Source organism: Alternaria alternata, assembly GCF_001642055.1.
Source record: "Alternaria alternata strain SRC1lrK2f unplaced genomic scaffold CC77scaffold_3, whole genome shotgun sequence".
NCBI classification, from domain to species: domain Eukaryota; kingdom Fungi; phylum Ascomycota; class Dothideomycetes; order Pleosporales; family Pleosporaceae; genus Alternaria; species Alternaria alternata.
Genome location: NW_017306192.1, coordinates 1,549,842 through 1,569,987, shown reverse-complemented (window position 1 = coordinate 1,569,987; position 20,146 = coordinate 1,549,842). Strand labels below are relative to the sequence as shown.

At 51.9% G+C, this 20,146-nt stretch overlaps 4 protein-coding genes across 4 annotated transcripts; all 4 read right to left on the bottom strand.

Annotated features, from left to right (window-relative positions):
• Window positions 1–119: 119 nt before the first annotated feature.
• CC77DRAFT_1091695 (ARM repeat-containing protein) lies at window positions 120–7,876 on the bottom strand. The gene is made up of 4 exons (XM_018529581.1): window positions 7,709–7,876; window positions 7,595–7,659; window positions 809–7,539; window positions 120–754 (listed from the first exon to the last, which is right to left on the bottom strand). The coding sequence occupies exons 1-4, from the start codon at window positions 7,765–7,767 to the stop codon at window positions 362–364; spliced, it is 7,248 nt and encodes a 2,415-aa protein (XP_018390228.1). The 5' UTR covers window positions 7,768–7,876; the 3' UTR covers window positions 120–361.
• A 455-nt stretch (window positions 7,877–8,331) lies between these two features.
• CC77DRAFT_928371 (hypothetical protein) lies at window positions 8,332–10,216 on the bottom strand (the record flags this gene model as incomplete). Its single annotated transcript, XM_018534045.1, has 2 exons — window positions 8,332–9,093; window positions 9,143–10,216. 2 exons carry the CDS (start codon window positions 10,214–10,216, stop codon window positions 8,332–8,334), a joined length of 1,836 nt encoding a protein of 611 aa, XP_018390227.1.
• A 556-nt stretch (window positions 10,217–10,772) lies between these two features.
• Window positions 10,773–15,079, bottom strand: CC77DRAFT_1017146 (ARM repeat-containing protein; the record flags this gene model as incomplete). The annotated part of the gene is made up of 10 exons (XM_018524346.1): window positions 14,699–15,079; window positions 14,564–14,642; window positions 14,043–14,503; window positions 13,808–13,992; window positions 12,566–13,755; window positions 12,381–12,512; window positions 11,783–12,328; window positions 11,569–11,732; window positions 11,403–11,520; window positions 10,773–11,352 (listed from the first exon to the last, which is right to left on the bottom strand). Coding segments are annotated over exons 1-10 (3,129 nt in total), but the record flags the coding sequence as incomplete, so codon positions are not given.
• Window positions 15,080–17,367: 2,288 nt separating this feature from the next.
• CC77DRAFT_545259 (hypothetical protein) lies at window positions 17,368–19,700 on the bottom strand. Its single transcript, XM_018532111.1, has 2 exons — window positions 19,494–19,700; window positions 17,368–19,440 (listed from the first exon to the last, which is right to left on the bottom strand). Exon 2 carries the CDS (start codon window positions 19,414–19,416, stop codon window positions 17,620–17,622), a length of 1,797 nt encoding a protein of 598 aa, XP_018390225.1. The 5' UTR covers window positions 19,417–19,440; window positions 19,494–19,700; the 3' UTR covers window positions 17,368–17,619.
• Between the last annotated feature and the right edge of the window lie 446 nt (window positions 19,701–20,146).

The window sequence follows — 20,146 nt, the reverse complement described above, 5'->3', positions numbered from 1 at the left end:
GCAGGATTGTTTCCCCCACAAGAGACAATATCGTGAGATGTCTCGTATGCAGCAGTAAACTCAATCGAAAATCCACATGACATGATCAAAGTACACGCACGATCACATTGAGAAATTTTCATAAAATCAGTAATATCATCATTATTGCAGCAGGCTCACCACCCACTACAAGCTGTTTCGCTACTCTCCCCAACACCAAAAGCACCACTGCAATGCCGCTCAGTGAAATGAACAAGTCATACTAATACACGAAACTCGCCCATGAAAAGCACATGTCCCAAAACTCCACCATGCTAATGCCACTCATGCACCCACCCACCAAGCAATCGTTCGCTTAGACCGATAGGGTATGGCAAGCGGCCTACCAGAAACTACACCAACCAATATAATGCTGACACAAGTTCTCCAAATTTGTCGCCTCCTTGATCAGCCTATCGACCTGCATCTCCGTCCTCAATTCCTCTCCCTTGCCAAAGTCCTTACCTGTCAACTTCTCCTTGACACGGGACAGGACCTGCAGTGCCCTTGCATTCTGCACTTCCTTGGCATCGACATCGTTATTCTGAGGAGGAGCGACGGAAGAGCGATGACGGGGTCGACCGACGATACTGGGCATTTGGTGGGGGTCGTTGCCGTTGGGGTTGTTGGGGTCGCCGACCATGATTGATTGGCGGCGCTCGGAGGGGTAGTTGGGTTCGACGGGGGAGGTGTCGCGGTGGTTTAGGCGCCAGGTTAGGAGGGGGTCGTGGATGAACTGTAGTGTTATGTTAGTAAAGAGATATGCATATAGGAAGAGGAAAGAACTTACAGCTTCAAGCACAGCCATGACACTCTCCTTGTTACTCCTCAACACCCGCATGACGTGCTCGCAAGTCGTCCGATAGCTACCCTCAATGTTACTGACTTCCATGGCATACGTCAACATGCGCGTCAATCGGAATGGTACACGTTCGGGGTACTTCTCCCGATGCATGGCCACTTCGAAACAATCTCCGAAATCGATGTGGATGATCTTGCCAGTGACGCGATCCAGCATCAAGTTACTAGGGTGGCGATCGCCGAGACCCAAAATGTAACCGACCATGGACATGACGGCGAGCGAACGCGTGTAGTTTGTGCGGCGGTCAAGCCAGGCTTCCGAGGATTTAGACTTGAGCCACAGGACACGGTATAGATCTTGACCTGTGGTGTTATCGAGCGCGTAGCCAAAGACCTCAACCTTCTGCATGAGTGTAAGACAGTCGTAGTCGGGCGCCATTTGTAACATGATACGGTGCTCGATGTTGAGGAGAATCTTTCTACTATCCCGATACTCTCGGATGAGCACATGAAGCGTGTCGCTGTTAGGGACAAACCCAAGCAAACCGGACTGCGTACTAAGTGGAACCGCGGCATAGCGTTGAATGTTAAGATGTCGCTTCCGTGACTCCACATCGTTGGAAAGCAGGGTGTTACAGAGACCGAAGAGTTGCATGACACGTTCATCTTGACGAATATCCTCGTGGCCCTTGAGGATGTGGGTATGCGCCTTGCCGTCACTTCCGCGCATCTCCAACTTCCTGGGCCGCTGCTTGGACTGGATGACAGATGCAACCGGGTCGAACGAGATGATCCGGATAACCTGCTTGCCGACTTGGTACGTTCCGGGCACAGCAAGCTCCAGGTCGTGCGCATCCTTGAGTTTTGGTGAGACATATTGCAACTCAAGCGTCATCAAGGACGGCAGTTGGCGAGCGATCTTGCGGAACACCTGGTAGTAGAGGTCCCATGCCTGGTTGAGATCACCGATTTCACCAGAAGTCCTGAATGTATTGCACCAGTCACGCGCTTCTTGGAGTTCGCGACCGAAAGACTGAATGAAGGAAATCTCTCGTAGAGTCTCTGGGCCCTTGTCGAGCATTGCGTGGAGAGGCGCGAGTGTGGCAAACATGCCATCGATGTTATGGTCGCCGAAGTAGAGCCTACTGGCTTCCTCGAGACCCTCATGCCATTGCTCGTGCCAGAGTACGGCAATACGGATGAGTTCATGACTGACAAGATCGGCTTGTTCGACCAGTTTTGGCGAGTGTTCGCGCATAGCCTCCATGAGCTCCTTAGCGGATCGCTGTCGTCGCGAAACGTCTGATTTCATTGACACAGTCAATGGGAAAACCAAAGCCTGTGGATGTGCTTTGCCGACTTCGATGAGTAGTTGATGAATCGATTGCCTGACCACGGCGTTGGGCTGGTTGATTCTAGCAAGCAACTGTGGAATGACCTCAAGCCATGTATCAATGGGTACCGACTTCGTGCCCTCGGTGATTGTGCGATTAACGCCCTCCCTACCACCATAACTGAACCACAAGGTAAGCAACCTGAGTGTGTCTTGCAGCGAACTAGTTGAAGACAGCGCGATCGACTTGAAGAAGCCCTGGATAGCCGGGATGACGTGATCGTGGATGATGTTATTAGGCACTTCAGTTGCCTCCCTGTCGGACTTGGATGTGATCGAATTGATGACTTCGAAGTTGGCCAGAGCCCAAGCGTGCCAGGCCTTGTACCAGTCTTTGTTGTAGCGTGTAGCAGCTGCATAAGCTGCTAAGATCTCGTGGACGAACTCGTGTTCCCACTCGCCATCTTGAAGCTCTTGCTGCCAGTCACCCTGCTTGAGGTAGCACTTTGCGAGCAGACGATGACTCTCGGCTAATTCGGTAGGCGAGACACCTAGGTTTGATCCGTTTAGCATGCTTGAACCATTCATGCCATTGACTCCATTGTGTCCATTCGTGGCAGCGAAGGGATTCATGTTGGTAAACATGTGCTGTCCATTGGACATACCGTTCATTCCATTCTGTGCCATCATTGGGTTGGCTGCAGCCCGAGTTCGCATTGCGAGATCCTCGGAGAGTCGACCGGTGAAATCCTTCATACTATCGAGAGCCTCCTGCTTGTAATTTTGGTCGGCCCACATGTACTTGTAGGTTGTGTATGCGACTGGATGAGAGATCTCCTGAGCGTTGTTGCGTACGAACTCGACCACAGTGCTATCGCCAGTGCTCTCGATGTCCAGCAACTTTTGTAGCGCCTTGTTCGCGAGGTTCATTCTGTTGCTCTTACGGCAAAGGTTGGTGTACTTGATCCACATATCGGTGCCTTCTTTTGGTGAGATGACAAGTTGTCGCACCTTGATCATGCGTTGCCAGACCTCTGGGTTTGGTTGCAGCCCTCTAAGCCGCTTCATCCAGGTCTTGCGCATGCTCCTCTGCTTCTCAAGGTTGCCGTCGTTCTGCTTGTACTGCATGATCTCTTCAAGCTCTGCCAGCATCTGCACACGAATCATTGGGAGATAGGCGCGCTGGTATGACTCTCCTAGGAGCGAACTCAACTCAGTGTCGAGACCCTTCCTGGCCTTGGCGATTTCGTCAACGGCGATCTCAAAGCGGTTGTTGTGGATGTTGAGGATAGAGGCAAAGAACGCGCGATCAGGCGATTGTTCCTTCATGACACCAAGGTAGTTGTCCATATCTGCGAACTTGCCCAGACCCCAGGCGGCCGTCGCAGCAAGCGGTGCTATCGCCTTACGATACTCCTGCGTCGCATTGGCCCACTTCTCCTTCGACAAGCTAGAGAGCAGGTCCCATTCGCCCAAAGCGTGCAAGCAGCGCATCTTGCCCATGGTAACATCGAAAGAGTCGGGTTCTTCAAGCTCACGCCTCTGATAAGCAGCAAGTGCTTCGTCCCACTTCTGCAACTTCTCGAACCAGGTCTCTTTCAACTCAACGTCGGCGTAGTTCTGCGCCTTGCGCAAGATACCGAACGCAGCATCGGTTTGCTGCAGCTGGTTGTTGATACTGATGAGAGCTTCCACAGCGCTGGAATTCTGCTCCGCGTTGAACTCGAGCTCCTTATAATGCAGCGCTTTGGCGAAAGCATGGCACTTTCCAGCATACATACCTAGTATCCGCACATCGATCGGTAGAGCTTTATCATCGTGTTCCATAAACTCTGCCAAATTAAGCAAAACTTGTAGAATCTCAGGTGGGATGTTAGGTGATGTGAGAGCAGTCTCGATAGATCGAACAAGCTCTTCCTGGTACTGATCATAGAGCTCAGTCCAACATGAGACGAACGCCGAGTTGAACAAGGTACGTGCGATCGGGTTGTACACACTACCAAGGGGTGTGCAGGCGCGTAGAGCCTGCTGTGGTGACTCTCTAAGGAGCTCGACACTGAATCTTCGCATCCATTCGATCCAGTCTTCCTTGGTAGTTTTGTTAGAAGCTTCCCAGGCTTGCTTGAGATGCTGCTGGTTGACGGCCAACTTCTTAGAGGAGATCTCTGCAGTATTCAAGTCTTCGTCGTCCTCGCCATATCGCTCATCCGGGCTCAGATCTTGAGGCAAAGGCTCGCCCTTCTGTAGCTTCGACACAATACGTCCATAATTCTCATGAGGAACTTTGTGCGCGATGAGGATCTTGTTGACTGTTGGTACAAAATGAATGTAGTCTGGACCAAGTTGGAAGATAAGTGCGCAGAGCGTCTCGAGAGCAGTTTGCTTCAGGGATGGTTCACTACCAGAAAGCACTCGGCAGAGGGGGTGGACGATGCGCGCAGCGAATTCGGAGACGTTGACTTGCTTCGATAACCGTCCTAGTGTTTCGATGGCATGTTTTCGGATCGCTAACGGTTGACCTGGTTTGTCAAACATGTTCACCATCACCGGGATGATCAGATGCATATATTCTTCCGCACTTGCGCCGAAGATCAAGAACGCGTGCAGCACTCGCTCTGAAGGCAGTCGCTTGCTGGTGTTATCAGAATCAAGGACGCTCAGCATGAGTGGTAGAACATCGGCCAGGTAGACCTTGAACTCGCCTTCCAGTGAGCGAGCGATAGCCTCAATCAGGGAAAGAATGGTAGCTTGCAGCTGCGGACTGCTACTCCAGTACTCTTTGATTGTTGCAAGGATGCTAGGCAGGTAGGGCCGAATGTGCTGACGTACGATTCGAACAAGCTGGCTAAGCTGGTTGAAATAACCTTCGGAGCGTCCAGCCGGCGTCGACCGGATGACGTGGAGGAAGCCAGGTACGACTTGGCTCAGGAACGGGACGCACTTCAAACCCATCGTCGCGTAGATGTTCATGACAGCCTCGACGATGGCAGTATGGTACTGCACAAGAGACGGATCCTTAAGCAGTCCCATGAGCGTGCTAATGACAATGGTCGGGTAGTATTCTTCATTTGAAGGAGTCGTGCCTTGCATGATGAGCGAGACGTCGGTGATGGCTTGCGCTTCCATGATGAGATGTTTGTCTGGCGACTGCTCCATGATCTTCTGGTACTCGTCCGGATCCAGGGCTCCAAGGGTACCCATGAGCCTAACAGTTTCCCTTCTAAGCTCACCTTCTGGTTCCGTCTTGACGATGCTCATCAAAATGTTCATCAGTTCTGGGTAGTCTCTGTATGGTTCTATCACATATCCGGCGTTTGTCGCTAGCTGTCCCAACGCTTTTAGAGCCGAAAAGCGTTTAGCATCCGATGTCTGATCTTGCATGAAGTCTAGGATGACTGGCATGAGATCCTTGATGTACTTGATCATACCCTCACCACCGACTGTTGCAAGGTCGCCAATAGCTTTGAGCGTGGTCGAAGCAACCTCGGGGTTAGTGTCTTTGCACTTGGGTAGAAGGACCTCGACGATGGGATCTATCAGTGGCTTGATGAGACTGTCCGCAGCGCCGACCAGACTACTGATCAACTTGGCGCTCTCTTCTTTACTGCGCGGGCTGTTGGCATAGTTGACCTCAGTCAACAACTGTAGGAGGACCTTTCGTAATGATGGGAACACATAAGCCGGATTGACAGCTGTCAGGCGACCGATGATGGACATTGCAGCTTCTCGGATAGCAAATATCTCGTCGTTGAGGGCGAGGAAGAGCGTACGGACGTTGTCTGCCTTTCCGAGATGACGGTCGAAACGTGCGTCCAGCGCCATCAAGACGTCCCATCGGATCTCCGCATCAACATCGCCCACACCGACTGTCAAGAGCTTTTCGATAATGTCGCCAACGACCTTGGTCGCGTGGGTACTAGTCTGGTGAACAATCGGGTCCTTGACAAAGAGTTGACAGCATGTGAGGGCGGCACGCTTCCGGATCTCAGAGCTATCCGCTTCTACGTATCGAATAGCAACATCACGAACGAATTCGTTGAGGACGTGGCCTGTAAAGTCGAAACTACCGAGCGTATGCAGTGCCAGCGCGATCTCAGCTTCTCGTGCTGCGATGATTTGAGGATCCTTGTGATCGCGTGTCCAGATCTGTGGAGGTTGTGAAACTTGGAACGGGCTGCCAAGGGGTAGGAAGTGTCGTCCGGCAAGGATCTGGCTGAGGAGATCTAACAGTTTGTCCTGGATCATGGGACGTGATGGCGGTACGTAGTGCGCCATGTCCACAAGGGCCTGGAAGAGCGAGTCACTCAAACCGCAAGAGAAGATGGGGTCCAGCAGCCGCTCAACAGACTTGGTAAGTGCCTGACCAACGGCTGCGGCAACCATACTGAGACACTGAAATATTGGTGCTTCGTTGATGGCGGCCTTGTTTCGCGCCTTTGCGATGAGACCTTCCTGTACGAAGCCTAAGATGCCCTCCAAATATGGTGTGATGGCGACTCCGACCGCGTTTGCGATCTGCCCAATAGCCACGAATGCCTTGTCCCTGTCGCGGTCTTTCCTGATCAGACCCTGGAGATGTAGCATGCACTGGTGTAAGTACTTAGTCGCAAACTCGGTCGGTGAATAACCAGCAAGAATGGGTATGATGAGTACCACCTCTCTCCGTACCAGCGCGTCGCGGTGTTCCCGGTACTTGAGTACCTGCTCAACCGTCTCCTTGTACTTCTGGTCGTTCATGAACATGGCGCTCTTGTCGAGTAGCTCCTTCATGGTGAGGAGCGAGCCGTGGATCGCCTCATTCGTGTTGATGGTGAAGCCGCGTAGGATCTCGTCGTAGACTTTGCCGAACCATAGCTGTCGCATCTGTGAGTCGCGGGGGGAAATGATCTCGAAACAAGCGCTGATGGCCTCGGCGGCGCTCTCTCGTATGAGAACCTTGGGGTCTCGCAGGGCGACCCAGATGACCTCGAAGATCTGCGCAATCCACTGGTACATAAGAGTAGGGGAGTTCTTGGCCAGTTCCCGCAGGATGAGGACAGCAGCGAAGCGCCGATTCTCCAGACGCTCCAGCTGCAGCCACTCCAGGGCGCCCTTGACCTCTGCCTCGACCAGCTCCGCCGTGAGTGTACCGCCGGGCTTTGCGAGTCTTCCCAGGGCCTTGGCTGCTACCACCATGGCTGTGATGTCCTGACCCCGCATTACCGCCCTCAGGTACGAGGCAAACCGCGTCGTCTTCTGGCCCGCATCGTCGCCGCGGAAGTCGATCAGGGCGTTGAGCGCGTGGATTCCGCCGATGCGTTCGTTCGAGTCGCTACCTGTGACGATGAGGCTCGAAATCTTTGTGTATACTTCGTTGTTGTACGTGGTGAAGACGTTGGGCGCGAGTTCTGCACGACATCAGTTTCCCACAGCTTGGGCGGGGTGCTTCGCGTCGGTTCTCACCTCGATGCGCCTGTTCGACCTGCGATCGCAGATCGTTGGCTGCCCGCTGTCGCGTATCGTCATGTCTTGGCTTGTCAGCTGCCCGTCGCAATTGCTGTGCTTCAGAGAGCTCACTTTGAACGTAGGTTCTGGACTATGCGGTCCAGGTTGCCCGAAAAGGCGTGCTGCGACATCTTGACTGCTTCAACTGAAGCCTCTCGCAGCAAGAGTCTGTGTTCTCACTCCATCCATGAAAAGGAGAGAAGAACCGTTATTAGAAGGGGCGCGTGGGGAGAATTGGTGTTGCCAAAGTTACTGGACGCAGGCCCGACGTATGTCACGAACGCGGACTAGCGCTTTGACCTCACGCGAGCCTCGGGAGCTAGTCCCGATCCGCACACCGGGGAAGCGCAACCCAGGACGAGACGTCTGGAATTAGTAACGGCGGTGAGAATTACAAGGTGAGTGGAGACAAGCTAATCCAACAATAAAATGTGATGTTGTGATTCAAATGCATCATCTGCTAGTTGTTCTACTTTTGCTACCGGTACAACAAAGTGATCCTATGGCACTTATGTGTTAGAGACACCTCCCGTTCACTATGATACACATCCATTCACCGCACAGCACCATATTGACAACGCCGCATAGGCCCCATTATCGACATTAGGTATCACATGCCATGAAGCACGCACGTCAACCGCCCGATCGTACCCACAATGACCATTACATCGTTGTTCCGTCGTGATGTCTCCGATCTAGCCAGCCAATACGCCCTCAACAGCATGGCCGATTGCTCCACCGAGCTGCCCAAAGAATATCGACTTCAGGATAGTTTCGCCTTCACCCACAGCCCACATGCCGGCATCGCTCAGCTTCTCTTTCCATTGATTCCTCTCCTCGTGGCTGAGCTCCTCCCACTTTCGAGCGGCGGCATGCTTCTTCAAAACATCTTCATCTCCAGCATGAACTTCTGTGCTAAGAGTACCGTCAGACTCTGGGTCGTGATGTATAACGAGGGCCTTTTGTTGACCTGAAGGCTCCGATGGTTTGGTGTCGGAGATGACATGAGGGAGGTGAAGGTGTAGTAAGTCGGCGATGCGATGCGATGTCTTGACCACTGGTGAATTAGCGTTATTGAGAATGGCGTTGTGGCGTTTGTCGCGCAATGTCTCGCCAAAGCTTTTGTGTCGGCTTGCCGCGTTCTGTAGACTGGCAGGTAGTATGCCCTTCGTAAGATTGCCCTCTGGGTCCACCAATGACTGTATTAGTAGAGCAATGACTGCCACCATCATGGCCCCGACGAGGTAGGTAGCCGCTGTGAACAAGTTTCTCGAACGCGCTGTCTGGAGCACATAGCGAGATCCGGTATATTGCAACTGAAAGGTCTCCACGCTGATCGTGTTTCCCAACGACGTACTTGCCAGACGCAAGTACTGGGGTGGAGCTTGGCGGCCAGTGGACACTTCTGGCTTGTAGAATGGCGAGAAGACGGCTTTCGTCATTTGCACATCGTGAACCTGCTTCTGTTAGCATATATCGGATTCTACGGGTATGTTTTCCACTTACATTATCGTAGCTGTTGAATGCATGGAACGAGCTCAAAGAATCTCTTGCTGGCCCGTGGTAGTCCATTGTATAGACGGTCAAGGATATATCAATGGCTGCGACCGCAATTGCAATCTGGTAGGCGCCGTCTTCGTCGGCATCAAGCAAGCTGACGTCCATATCTGTTGCTGCTTTTACGTGCTTGGGCAGTGTTTTCCGCAGAACGACGCTTGCCGGGCCGTCTTCATAAAGATGTATGAGGAGCAGCTCGACTCCGGTCCTGTTGGGCAAATTCTTCAACAACAATAGGTGTTTCGACGAAAGCCACCGTACGCATCTCAGCTTACTCTTGGCGCCTTTCTCAACGTGAGGTATTGTGTAGAGCTTCCTATGTTCGTTTTTGCCCTTAGTCTTCCTCTGATCGAAGTCCCAGTTCACATCCTGGACAAAGACATTTGAATCCGTTACGTAGGCTATCCGGAATTCTCCTTCTTCTTGCGTAAAGATATCCAGATCGTTTGCTTCTTGGCCTTGATGCAGATCGATTCGTCCTATTACATCTTGATCGGCTGGTTTAGTCGAGGTTGCACTAAAGATGACAATCTCATTCTCATCTCCTGCGAGGCTGGACGCGATCGCGCCAATTCGCCTGCTGGGTGTACTGGACGTCGTCCGACGTGCTGGGGATAGTTTGGCAATCCGCTGGTAGCCTTCCTTTTTACCTCCGTCCGACTTGGGTGTCTTGAAGAGCTGAGTCTTACTGACGAAATCGACCTTTCCATCTGTTTTCTCGGCACTCTTTGGATATTTCAATTCAAACGCCCGCAAATGTTCGTTATTGCCCTTCAACCGTTCCTCCTCGCTACTACCATTTCCAGCGAACAAGATTAGGCCATCTTTTGTGGAAAGGTTGTCCAAGCAAGTTATTGAATCGTCTTTGCTTGCTTCAATCTCCGCGAAAGATTGTATAGTCGGCGCTCGTGAAGTAAAGTCGTATGCTGTAATTTGGTTTTTGACTCCGCTTCTCCCTGCTCCTCCACCTCCGCCCACCACGAGAACGCCCGGTCTGTTACTAGCGAATGTTGCAGCCTGCATGCGAGCGTACCAAGTCAGTATATGTCTCATGAAGTCCGTACAGGCACACTACTGACGAAGATCGGGTACGTGGTTTGCGCTTTGGAGACTGCCGGGCGCGACATGATGGAAGCACTCTGCCCAGGGGCTTTGTAACACGTATGTTCGAGGCTGGATGATGGTAGGGAGATGCGACCGTGTGCCGCAGTCGTTCGCGCTTGGGAGTCGGACTTGTACTAGGTGAATCGAGTCGCTTGTTAGGGTAGAACCGAGGATTGGTAGTCGCGTAGAAATGAGGAATCTTTGCTGGACAGCGATAGGTGTGTCAAGATGGCTGTCGGGTTGCGATGCGCAGATGTAGTTTCTACCACGTTTCGCGCGGGATATCAACAAGCCACGATGACGCTTTGCGCCGGTGGCTTATCGATAGCGTGGTCCGCGGCCTCCTTTACGATCGACAGGGCAGCCACACGCCTTTTCCTATCAACCATGATCGTAAATCCCGGATAAAACACGATATTGGTGTAAAGGTCTCACGACAAGTCAATGTGGTAGTCTTGCAAAGTTTGCTCCTATGTTAGGTGCACTATCTACTGTGGCCTTTAGGCCGGCGACAACATCATTCCGCATACATGATCTCATTCCAAGCAATGGTGCCTCTCGTGGATATCGTCCTCCTCTTTTTCATAACAATGATACCAACACACCAAACGAACGCCATACTACACCGTCTGACTAGCAGCCGCCGGAACAAACCTCCGGTCCAAAGCGTCTTCCCTGAAAAGAGTCAAAACGCCAGTATGCTCGCTAAAAAGAGGCCAACTAGAAGGCCCAGGCCCTACTTCGCCTTTCAATCTCCGAGTTTGGCCTCGTCAAACTGTAGCCTGAAGATATACGCCGAGCTTCTCGTGGGCTCTCGAAACAGCGAGGCCTTGTGTATACCTCTAGGGCAGATTTTATTGTTGACGCGAATCATAAATCATGCTTCTACTGTGGCGGCAATCCTGGGTGTCCATTGGCAGCAGCAGCTTGAGCCTCGGCTTGAACTTGGGCGATGATATCGGCCTGGTGGACAGCACCCTGGACCACTTGTTGCTCCTCCGCACTCAGGTTCTTGGTAAGATTTTCGTAGAGCGCAGGTTGCTCTTGTTGGAGACCTGATGCAGTCAGTATGAAATTGCGGCACAGTTCGTTAGATTATACTTACGTAGCAATGCGTGCTTGAACATGCCATATGGCTCGACCTTGTCAAGCGGTGTCTCGAGGAGACTTTCCTCTTCTAGCTCATCATCATCGTCATCATCGATGGAACTGAACTTTTGCGCCTATTTCTGGTCAGCTTGCATCTCCAATACCGGGCGGTATGTACATACCTCTTCATTCAAGAAGTCGAGATAAGCGGCACTCTCGTCCTTGACATCCTCAGTCTCGTCCGCCTCGTTGTTCCAGTCAGCTTCCTGTTCCCACTCCTCGTCTTCCTCTTCCTCGAACTCGGCGGAGTAATCGAATGTGTCTTCCTTCTTAGCTTCCTCGCGGTCTATTTAGGTGTTAGTTATCGCTAGTGGACCAGGATAAATGGAAACTTACTCTTCAGAGCTGCGGGGAGCGTCTGGAATAGACGGGTGACACCCTGCAACAAGCGTGGCCAGCCTTGCTGTACGCTTACAGGAACGTCCTGAGCTCGTAGTGTGAGGAGGGAGCAGATGGCGGAGATACAGAGCTTCTTGTCGTGAACTCGGGTGAAGTTGTCGATGCTCGAGAACCAGAGACTGAAGAACTTGTTGGTCCAGCCGTTTGTCTCAAGCACATGGAGCGCCAAAGCAGGGTTGTAATAGATGGAGTTGATGACAACCTCCATGAGATGTATCCTCAAAGACTTTACTTTGGGTTCATCGTTCATCAGCACGTGCATCGTAAGTCCGATAAACTCAGGGACGTAGTCATCGGCATGGCCACGCATGTTGAGCATGATGATCTCGGCTAGCTTGCAACCGCAGATGCGATCAACGCCACCAACCTTGTCATCCTTGAAGATTGTCCTGACCATGTCGACAATTGCATCGAGGTAAGACCGGTTTTGGATCAAGGTGGGTGTACCATAGTTGACAAAGTTCTCAAGCGCAGGGAGCATATCTATACATAGTCAGCAGACGTATTGGTGACCGGCAAGAAAGAAGGCGCATACCCTCAAGATATAGCTCAGCACCGGCCTTGAATGTCCTGTGTATCAGCTCAAATGCTTGCCACATGGTTCCGGATATGCTCTTGGCAGCAAAGGTGCAGCTGTCAATGATCTCAAAGACCTCGTTGTATAGGTCTGCGAAGACGTTAGTATGGGGCTGAAGCGGTTGTATTTACAGGTTTGCATACCGTAAAGCTTGTTCTCGAGGGTAATGGTGATAACAGGCATGAGAATGGTCTCTAGATGCAGGAGAACATCAGGTGTACTTTCCAGGGTAAGGATAAGAGTACCAATGGTCTGTAGGACACCAAGAGCCGTGATGCTCTTCTCATCAAGGAAGTCACCGTACTCGCTTTCGTCGCCCTTCTCTTGGTTTCTTGATACCAATTCCCGCACAATACGCAGGTAAGTGTCACGCAGCTGTTCGCTCAGCGCCACGGCGAAGGGAGTCAATTCCGGAGCAAAAACTTCGACAAAGTCCTCCATAACGTTGGCAAGGGCATCAACGTCGACTTCGTTAGCGAGCTTCAGTAGCTGCTGCATAACCTGGGGAATGTTCGTTTTCATGTTGGTTCGAATAACATCGTGGCGGATGAGGGGTTGCAGTGACAGGGCAGCAGCAACACGGACCGGCAGCGTTGGATCAGCCATGGACTCCAGGATGTTACGGTAGATGATGATGAGGTTATTCGGGTCCTTGAAATCAAGCTGTTCGAACTTCTCGAGGGTATCGCATGCGCGAGCACGAAGGAAACCGTGGGGGCTTCGGAATTCGGGGAACACATGGCGGACGAAAAAGTATTCGACCTGGTCTGCGATCGGGCTCTTCTTGCCTAGTATAACGCCAGAGAGCGTACCAATCATGCGCAACGCGCCCTCCTTTTCTCTTGGGTTCTTCTCGTTGTCGGGAGCGGCCTCATATCGGTTGACTACCTCGTTGACAAAGTTCAGCACAGTGAATGTCTGCTTGCGGCGGCTCTTGGTGAGCGTGACAAGGAAGTTTGTCGCGGCGACGTCGGGGGCGGTCACGTCTTCGTAGAAGTTCAACTTTCTGTGTAGGTACTCTTGTGGCTCCTCCTCGAAGAGTTCGATGTCTTCATCCGACTGGCACAGGACAGGGAAGATGAGATGGGCGATGAGGTTGTCGGTGTGCGGCTTGAGGAGGGTCCACATGGACTTGGGCTTGACGCACTCGTCGAGGAAGTTGAGCGTGTAGTACAAGCTGGCCTTTGACAACCAGACTTGCTTTCCAACCCATTTCTCGACCTGCTGGAGGTAGACCTTGAGGATCTCGGGCGCGAAGTTGGTGATGAAGGTCTTGGCTACTTCGGTATAGTCGATCTCGTTGTTCTTGCCGAGCGCAGACGGGTTGCCGTACCTGTTGGTGATTAGCCACGCCCAAGTGAGTCATGCATAGTCTTTCTATGTACCTAACGAATAGCCTGTTCAAGTTTGCGTATGACCACTTCTTCGCCTTCCACCAATGATTTACCTCCCGCTCGTCGAGATCTTCGGGGAGAGACGACTCTGGGGGTTCTTTGCCTACGACAGTCAAGAACAGTGTGCACCAGCCAACCATGACTTGCTGGTCGCGGAGGGATGCGGGGAGATCGAACTATGGTCTGGTCAGCTACTCGTCATATGCTATGCCAGTGAAAATCTTACGTAGATGGCATGCTTGTACACTTTCAACACCGTCCGTAATATCTCGCCAGCCTCCAAACTCGTCTCACCAGCCAGTGAGTTTCCGATATTCAGCAGCTGAGGGAAGGACATGGCGACTATCTTGTCGAAATCTGCGCGGTTCTCTCCCGACTTGAATCTGTAGATCTTGCATATCGCCAACAGACACTGGACACCAGCGAAGACTGACTCGATGTTTCCAGCGTTCAGTAGTTGTATAGTGATGTCGAGGAAGTCTGGCCATTTGGCAGGGAAATCGTATGCGAGAATCTTTTGGAGGGTAGGAATAAGCTGTAGGCGCACTTGGGGCGGGGAGGCGACGAGGACGGGGACGAGGCGACTGCGGAAGGCAGCCTTTTCTTCCTCTGGTATAGGGATGGCCTGGCTGTATTCTTCGGCAGGCGACCAGCCCTTGGAAATGCGGTTTTTGAGGTAGACGACGGCTGTAGGCACGCGTTAGTGATGAAGGCCACGGGCGTAGAGTGGTCGTGGGCGCATCTTACTCGACAGGCGCACGGCGTTGTTCTGTTCCTGCTCGAGGATGTTCAGCAGGCCGTCGGTGAAGCCTGGCTTTTCTTCGGCCTATATTTCTATCAGTCTGCCGTCTGGTAGGCATTCTTCCAGCATTCAACACGCACATGCTTGAGGTCGAGTTCAGCTTGCTGTCTGATGGCGGCGTTCGCGTCAAGAGTCGCCTGAATCCTATCCCGCAGGCCGGCAACGTCCATGGTTGCGAGTATGTGACAGGGTCTGCGGCGAGTATTGGTGATGGGCTAGAGAAAGCCAAGGGTGGTGGGTGCGGTGAGAAGTGGCAGTGGGGGATCGGGCGAGATTACTGCTGTCTTTGCACCCGCAAACAGCGTTATGGGGTAAGAATTGGCGGGAGGGACTGTGTCAGGATAAAGGCACGCGTGCTTTTTCCCTCGATTTTGCGCCTCGTCGGGCTTGTGCAGCTTGTGCGGGACGTGATGATGGAGGGGCAGTAGTTAATTTTGTGTGGATCAGAATCGCGGCTTTCCCTCCCAGCATCGTTAGCGCACGTGGCGGTCAATGCACTGTCCCTGCCCTTTGACCACCACGATGCATCTATTTACTCATCACCACATGCCACCTTGGCTGTCGCGTTTTCTAGCACACTGCCTTGCATCGCCAAACACATCAACAGCCATCCAGGAACCGATGTTCCACAACGCGCATCTACTTCGACGGAGAGTAGCGGCCTCTGAGCCGGCATGAAGCGGTACCTGCAGGCTTATGGATAGGTACTTAACATCCGACGCTTCCCACCGACTTCCATCGTTGCCGATAGGAAGGACTCAGACCGAAGCAACAGAGCGTCATCGCTCTCATATTGGGCCCTACCCACTTGACGCACTGACTTCCGCACGGCTTCCACGGCTGCGACGCGACCCTTTCGGCAAATAGTGCTACTGCTGGATCAAATGCAACCGTACTACGACGCTGACCTACCATGTCTTTACACCCTCCATAGTTTTATCCGGAAGCTTGTACTGGCCTATGCAGCAAGCATGTTTGCGAAGTCTGTCACGCCACAATTCAGGGATCGCCACGAGGGACCGATCGAGACTGACAAAACCATGTTCAAGGAGATTGGACAGCACGTACATCATAAGTATTTCCGAGTGTCTGCATCACTATATCAAAAACACGCTTGAAGCTCGCCGCCTCCAAATACGACCACATAACCAGGACATGAGTTTTCTTGTCTTCTTTTTGAGCAAGGTCCAACCGAAAGATGTTCACTGGAGATAGGCATGCGCAAACAATATCATCATCTTGATATGTTCTACAATGATGTAGTCGATTGAGAGAAGGCCTGGGTAAAACGACATTCATCTCTGCCCGAGTTGCGAACATTGGCTCAAAATATCATGACATGTTCAAGTTGTTGCAGCTTTTGATCAATTCCAAACAACTTGGATAGTGAACTGAAGATCAGTGAGGCATATACCTTATGTATACTTATCCAATACCAATGCGCTATCATTCCGGCTGTACAAGTGGAAAGACCATCCTGTCGAAAAGACGGGCTGATCTCATGTCTGCATTCAGTACGTTTTGGAGAAAAGCGAAAAGACAGAAGGAAGCATGGGTTGAACAGCCTGTATTTTTTTGGAGGGGTTGATACAGATGATGGTATAGAGAAGAGACCAAGTATTGAAGGTGTGTTTTATATCTTCCGCTAACATTACGGCCTCTTTAATCAAGAAGGTTAATGAAGTAACACGAAAACCTAAAACTATCTGATTTGCGATTTTTCACGCAGTTTTTCAGCCAAACATCAGTGTCTTGGGCCCTTTTTCCCTTTGAATGGAGGGACGGAAAATCGCCCCGGTGAAGGTTTGCTGTGAACGGAAGTGCATGATTGTGTATGTCGTAGAATTTCGGAGATATATGCTCATCTCCGCACTGTCCACATAGAAGGTTGGATGCGGTGTCGAGGGTCAGAGACCTAATACCCATGAAGATTTATCAAGTCTTTGATCCAAGCACAAATTCACATCCCAGCGTGGCGTGTCAGTTTTGAAGACCAAATCCCGCACAGACGAGACAACGAGCGCCAACATGATAGTGGTCAAGCGAGTTTTGAAGTTGGCAATCAAGCAAGCGACCATATCATGCGTGATTTGTTGTCGCTTTGTGGTCGTCTGCCCTCCTACAAACATGGCTATGCTGTTTTCTGTATCGGTTCGCATCAAGCACTCCATACTACAGTCTCTACACCATTTTCTTTTTGGAGGGACGAGGCAGACAGCATGTTGTGGGAGTTTTTCTTTTTTGGACCGCAGAAAAGTCCGTAGCGCGTTTTTGGGTTCGTTTTAAGCATTTTAGAAGTAGAGTGTGATAAATAAGAGAAGGTTCCTCAAAAGCTGAGCAGTGTTTTATACCCTCATAAAAGACAGCACATGCACGTATCTGCATCCGTCTACTTCTTCGAGAGGCACAAAATACACGACCGGTACCCGTGGTTGTTCTTGGGAGCCAGAAGGTAGAGAAGATGATCATGCGGCTGGTACGGGTTGCTTTTGGAGTTCTCGCAAGCTTGCAGATATTGCATGTTTGTGTTGTCTTTTTAGAGGCAGGAAGACAGACGTCTTCGTAAGGTATGGTGAAGGGTAATTTTTGAGAAAGCGAGGTAAGATGTGCGATGAAGGAGTATAAGAATTGAGAGCTTGAGCGGTCTTAATATGTTGAGAAGTAGGCGGAGGAGTTGGCACATATGGTGTGACAAGGACCTCCAATCCGGTTTTTGAGTTCAAAAGCAAGCATCATACAGAGCATGAGGGACAGCGTTGATGGTGAGAAGTACCATTGCTTCTGAACTACTGAGATATTTAACCCAAAACTATCGCGCCATGTAAATGCTGTGTTATCAAGAAAACGCCAGGTAATGCTGCTAAAGCCCAATAGAAAGAAAACGCCGCTCAATGCAAAAAGAGAGCTTATGCTGACCAGCAGCTGTTTTATCATATCCCATCCCATCATCCATCATCTCATCATACCATCATTCCTCATAACCATTACCAAACTCAACCAATTAACCAATAGACTTTCCCCTCTTTCCCTTACCACACTCCCTCTTACTCAATGGCTCATCAGGGAAAACCCAACCCCTAACCCTCTTCGCCTCCCTCTTCTCGCCAAGCTGCGGCTTAGGAATCCAAGTGTCTTTGTCCAAGAAGTTTTGCCTGGTCAAAGCGGCAGGGCCACCGACGTCCATGCGCCAGGTGCCCATACCCTCAAAGGGGTTCTCCTTGGCGAGCATGTGCAGGTACCAAAGAGCGAGGGCAGCGGTCAATTGAATGTCGCCAGTCTCAGGGTGCGAACCGGAAGTTGAGAGACGAATAGGAGCAGAGGTCTCCAAGTAACCATAAATGGGCACACCGGTTTGTGCGTTGACGGTTGTAGGGTCGGGGGTGGAGAAGGAGGATGGGCCACCGCAGCGGACGCAGAGAAGTTCGATCTCGGTCATGATGAAGCCGTAGCGGCAGCCGTGCTCGCGCATGACGCGGTGGAGGTGAGCGAGGCCCTGGAGGTAGAGAACTTGCTTTGGAGGTGACTCGCTGCGCATGCCAGTGTTCCATTGGTCGTAGCACTTGACGAGACCGACGACACGACCTCGGCTGTCACCGAAGAGAGTCTTCTCATAGTCGGAGGGGTAGTTGGAGACGAACTCTGGTTGTTGGCGTTGACCGGCGACGGGTTTGATGGCGCGCATGACCATGTGAGAGTTTCCCTGAGCAACCTTCAGTGCAGCGTTGACCTTGTTGGCGTAGTAGTTTGTGCAGATGTCTTGGAGCGCTGACTCGTTCTCTGGTTGCAGGTTCTGGCGGCAAGGCTGGGGAAGGTAGTTGGCTGGGACTGGGACCTCAAGAAGAGGAAGGACCGAGGGGATGGACTTGATAGTGGTAATGTTGAAATCTTCCCAGCTGCGGAGGTTGCGGATGTCCCACCAGAAGTGGTTGTTGATGCCGCGTGGTGCGCTAGTGACACGGCGAACCAGAGATGGGGAGGGGTTGGTAGAGGAGAGGTACTCGACCAGAGACGATGTAGCAGGGACTTGCTGAAAGCTGTCAAAACTGACATCTGTGAAAGAGGGGTACTGCACAGCCGGCGCCGCCTCGAACTCTGGGACAACAAAGTCTTGAGTGCAAGTGGAGGTAAAGCTGGGCATGTCTTGAACCGAAGAGTAAGACGATGGAAGGGAAGTGACGAGGCTCAGGTTGGACTGAGGCGCACTTGAAGCAGTGACGTAGCTGGGCATGTTGCGGTAGGTGGGGAAGCCATATCGGCTGATAACCTGCTCATCAACACTTCCAGCAGAGCCAGCGCGAGCATGGCGGGCTCGGTTGGCTGAAGTAGAGCGGGAGTGCGAGCTGACGTACGAAGACCGACGTGCAAGCTCGGGCTGTTGTGCGAATGTGATGGGAGAGTTGAGAGTAGAGAGGTTGAAGTCGTATGAGGAAGCTGTTGACACGGGAGATGTCATTGTGCTGTGGGCATTGTGGATGTTGTGGTTGAAAGGACTGGAATCACGACGAGCCATCGAGGCTGGCCGTGAGTAAGGGCTGTAGGCATAGCCGATGCTGGATGAGGTAGACGTCGTCCTGCGATGTCTAATGGGACCACTGGTGGGCTCGGCAACTTGATCTTGCATGCGGACCTTGGGGAGGAGAACAGGTCCATATTGCCGAACTGGTGACCGTGGAGGGGTAGGACCAGCGAGTTGAGGTTCTGGTGATGAGGCTTGAGAGTAGTATGTGACGTCCGAGCCGACACTGCCCGGGATGTAGTTGAAAGGAGCAGTCGGGGGTGTTGTTTGACGGCTATACATGATGAATGATGTGAAGCTACCAGACTACGTTGTATCAGCACCAATGATTCGGCTAGAGGATAAAAGCAGTGACTTACGCTGTGGAGACTGAGGATAGAGACAGGAAGAGATTATCGAATAGCGATTAGTAGCAGAGTCCAGCTCCAGGTGTCTAAGACAAAAACGCAGAAGTTAGGGAAGGAAAAGGAAATGAGACACAATCGACTCGTCGGGCAGTGCTCTAGATGAAGTGCTTGAAGAAGCTGATGGACTGGTGGATTGCGGCACAGACAGACTTCTTATCCTTCCTGTTCCCCGCGTAGAGACACGAGAACCAACGCCCACTTCGCGCTAAAACATCTGAAACACGATCCATCGAAGGGCCAGCACCCGGGGAGTTGGACCGGTAGACGTTCTGGCGGTCTGGCGGCAGTATCAGAGCATCCTTCTACAACATGCGAGCCTCACAAGGCGTCTGAAACATAGCGCTGCTGGTGCTTGGCTTGGGCGAGTACGTGGCTAGCGAACGACTCTGGCTATGCTATTCTTGAGGCGTTGCATACTCGATGTAGTATGGTGGCATGGAAATACAGCCTCTCAATGGCTACAGCTATGAAGAAGTATACGAAAGCGGTAAGCGGGCCAGCGAGGCGCCTGCACATGGGGCGGTTGGATAACATGAAACCGGCAGCCTCGGCGCCGCATAGCAGAGTTCTAGTGTGTAGTACTACACTGAGGGACTTTTCTCGAT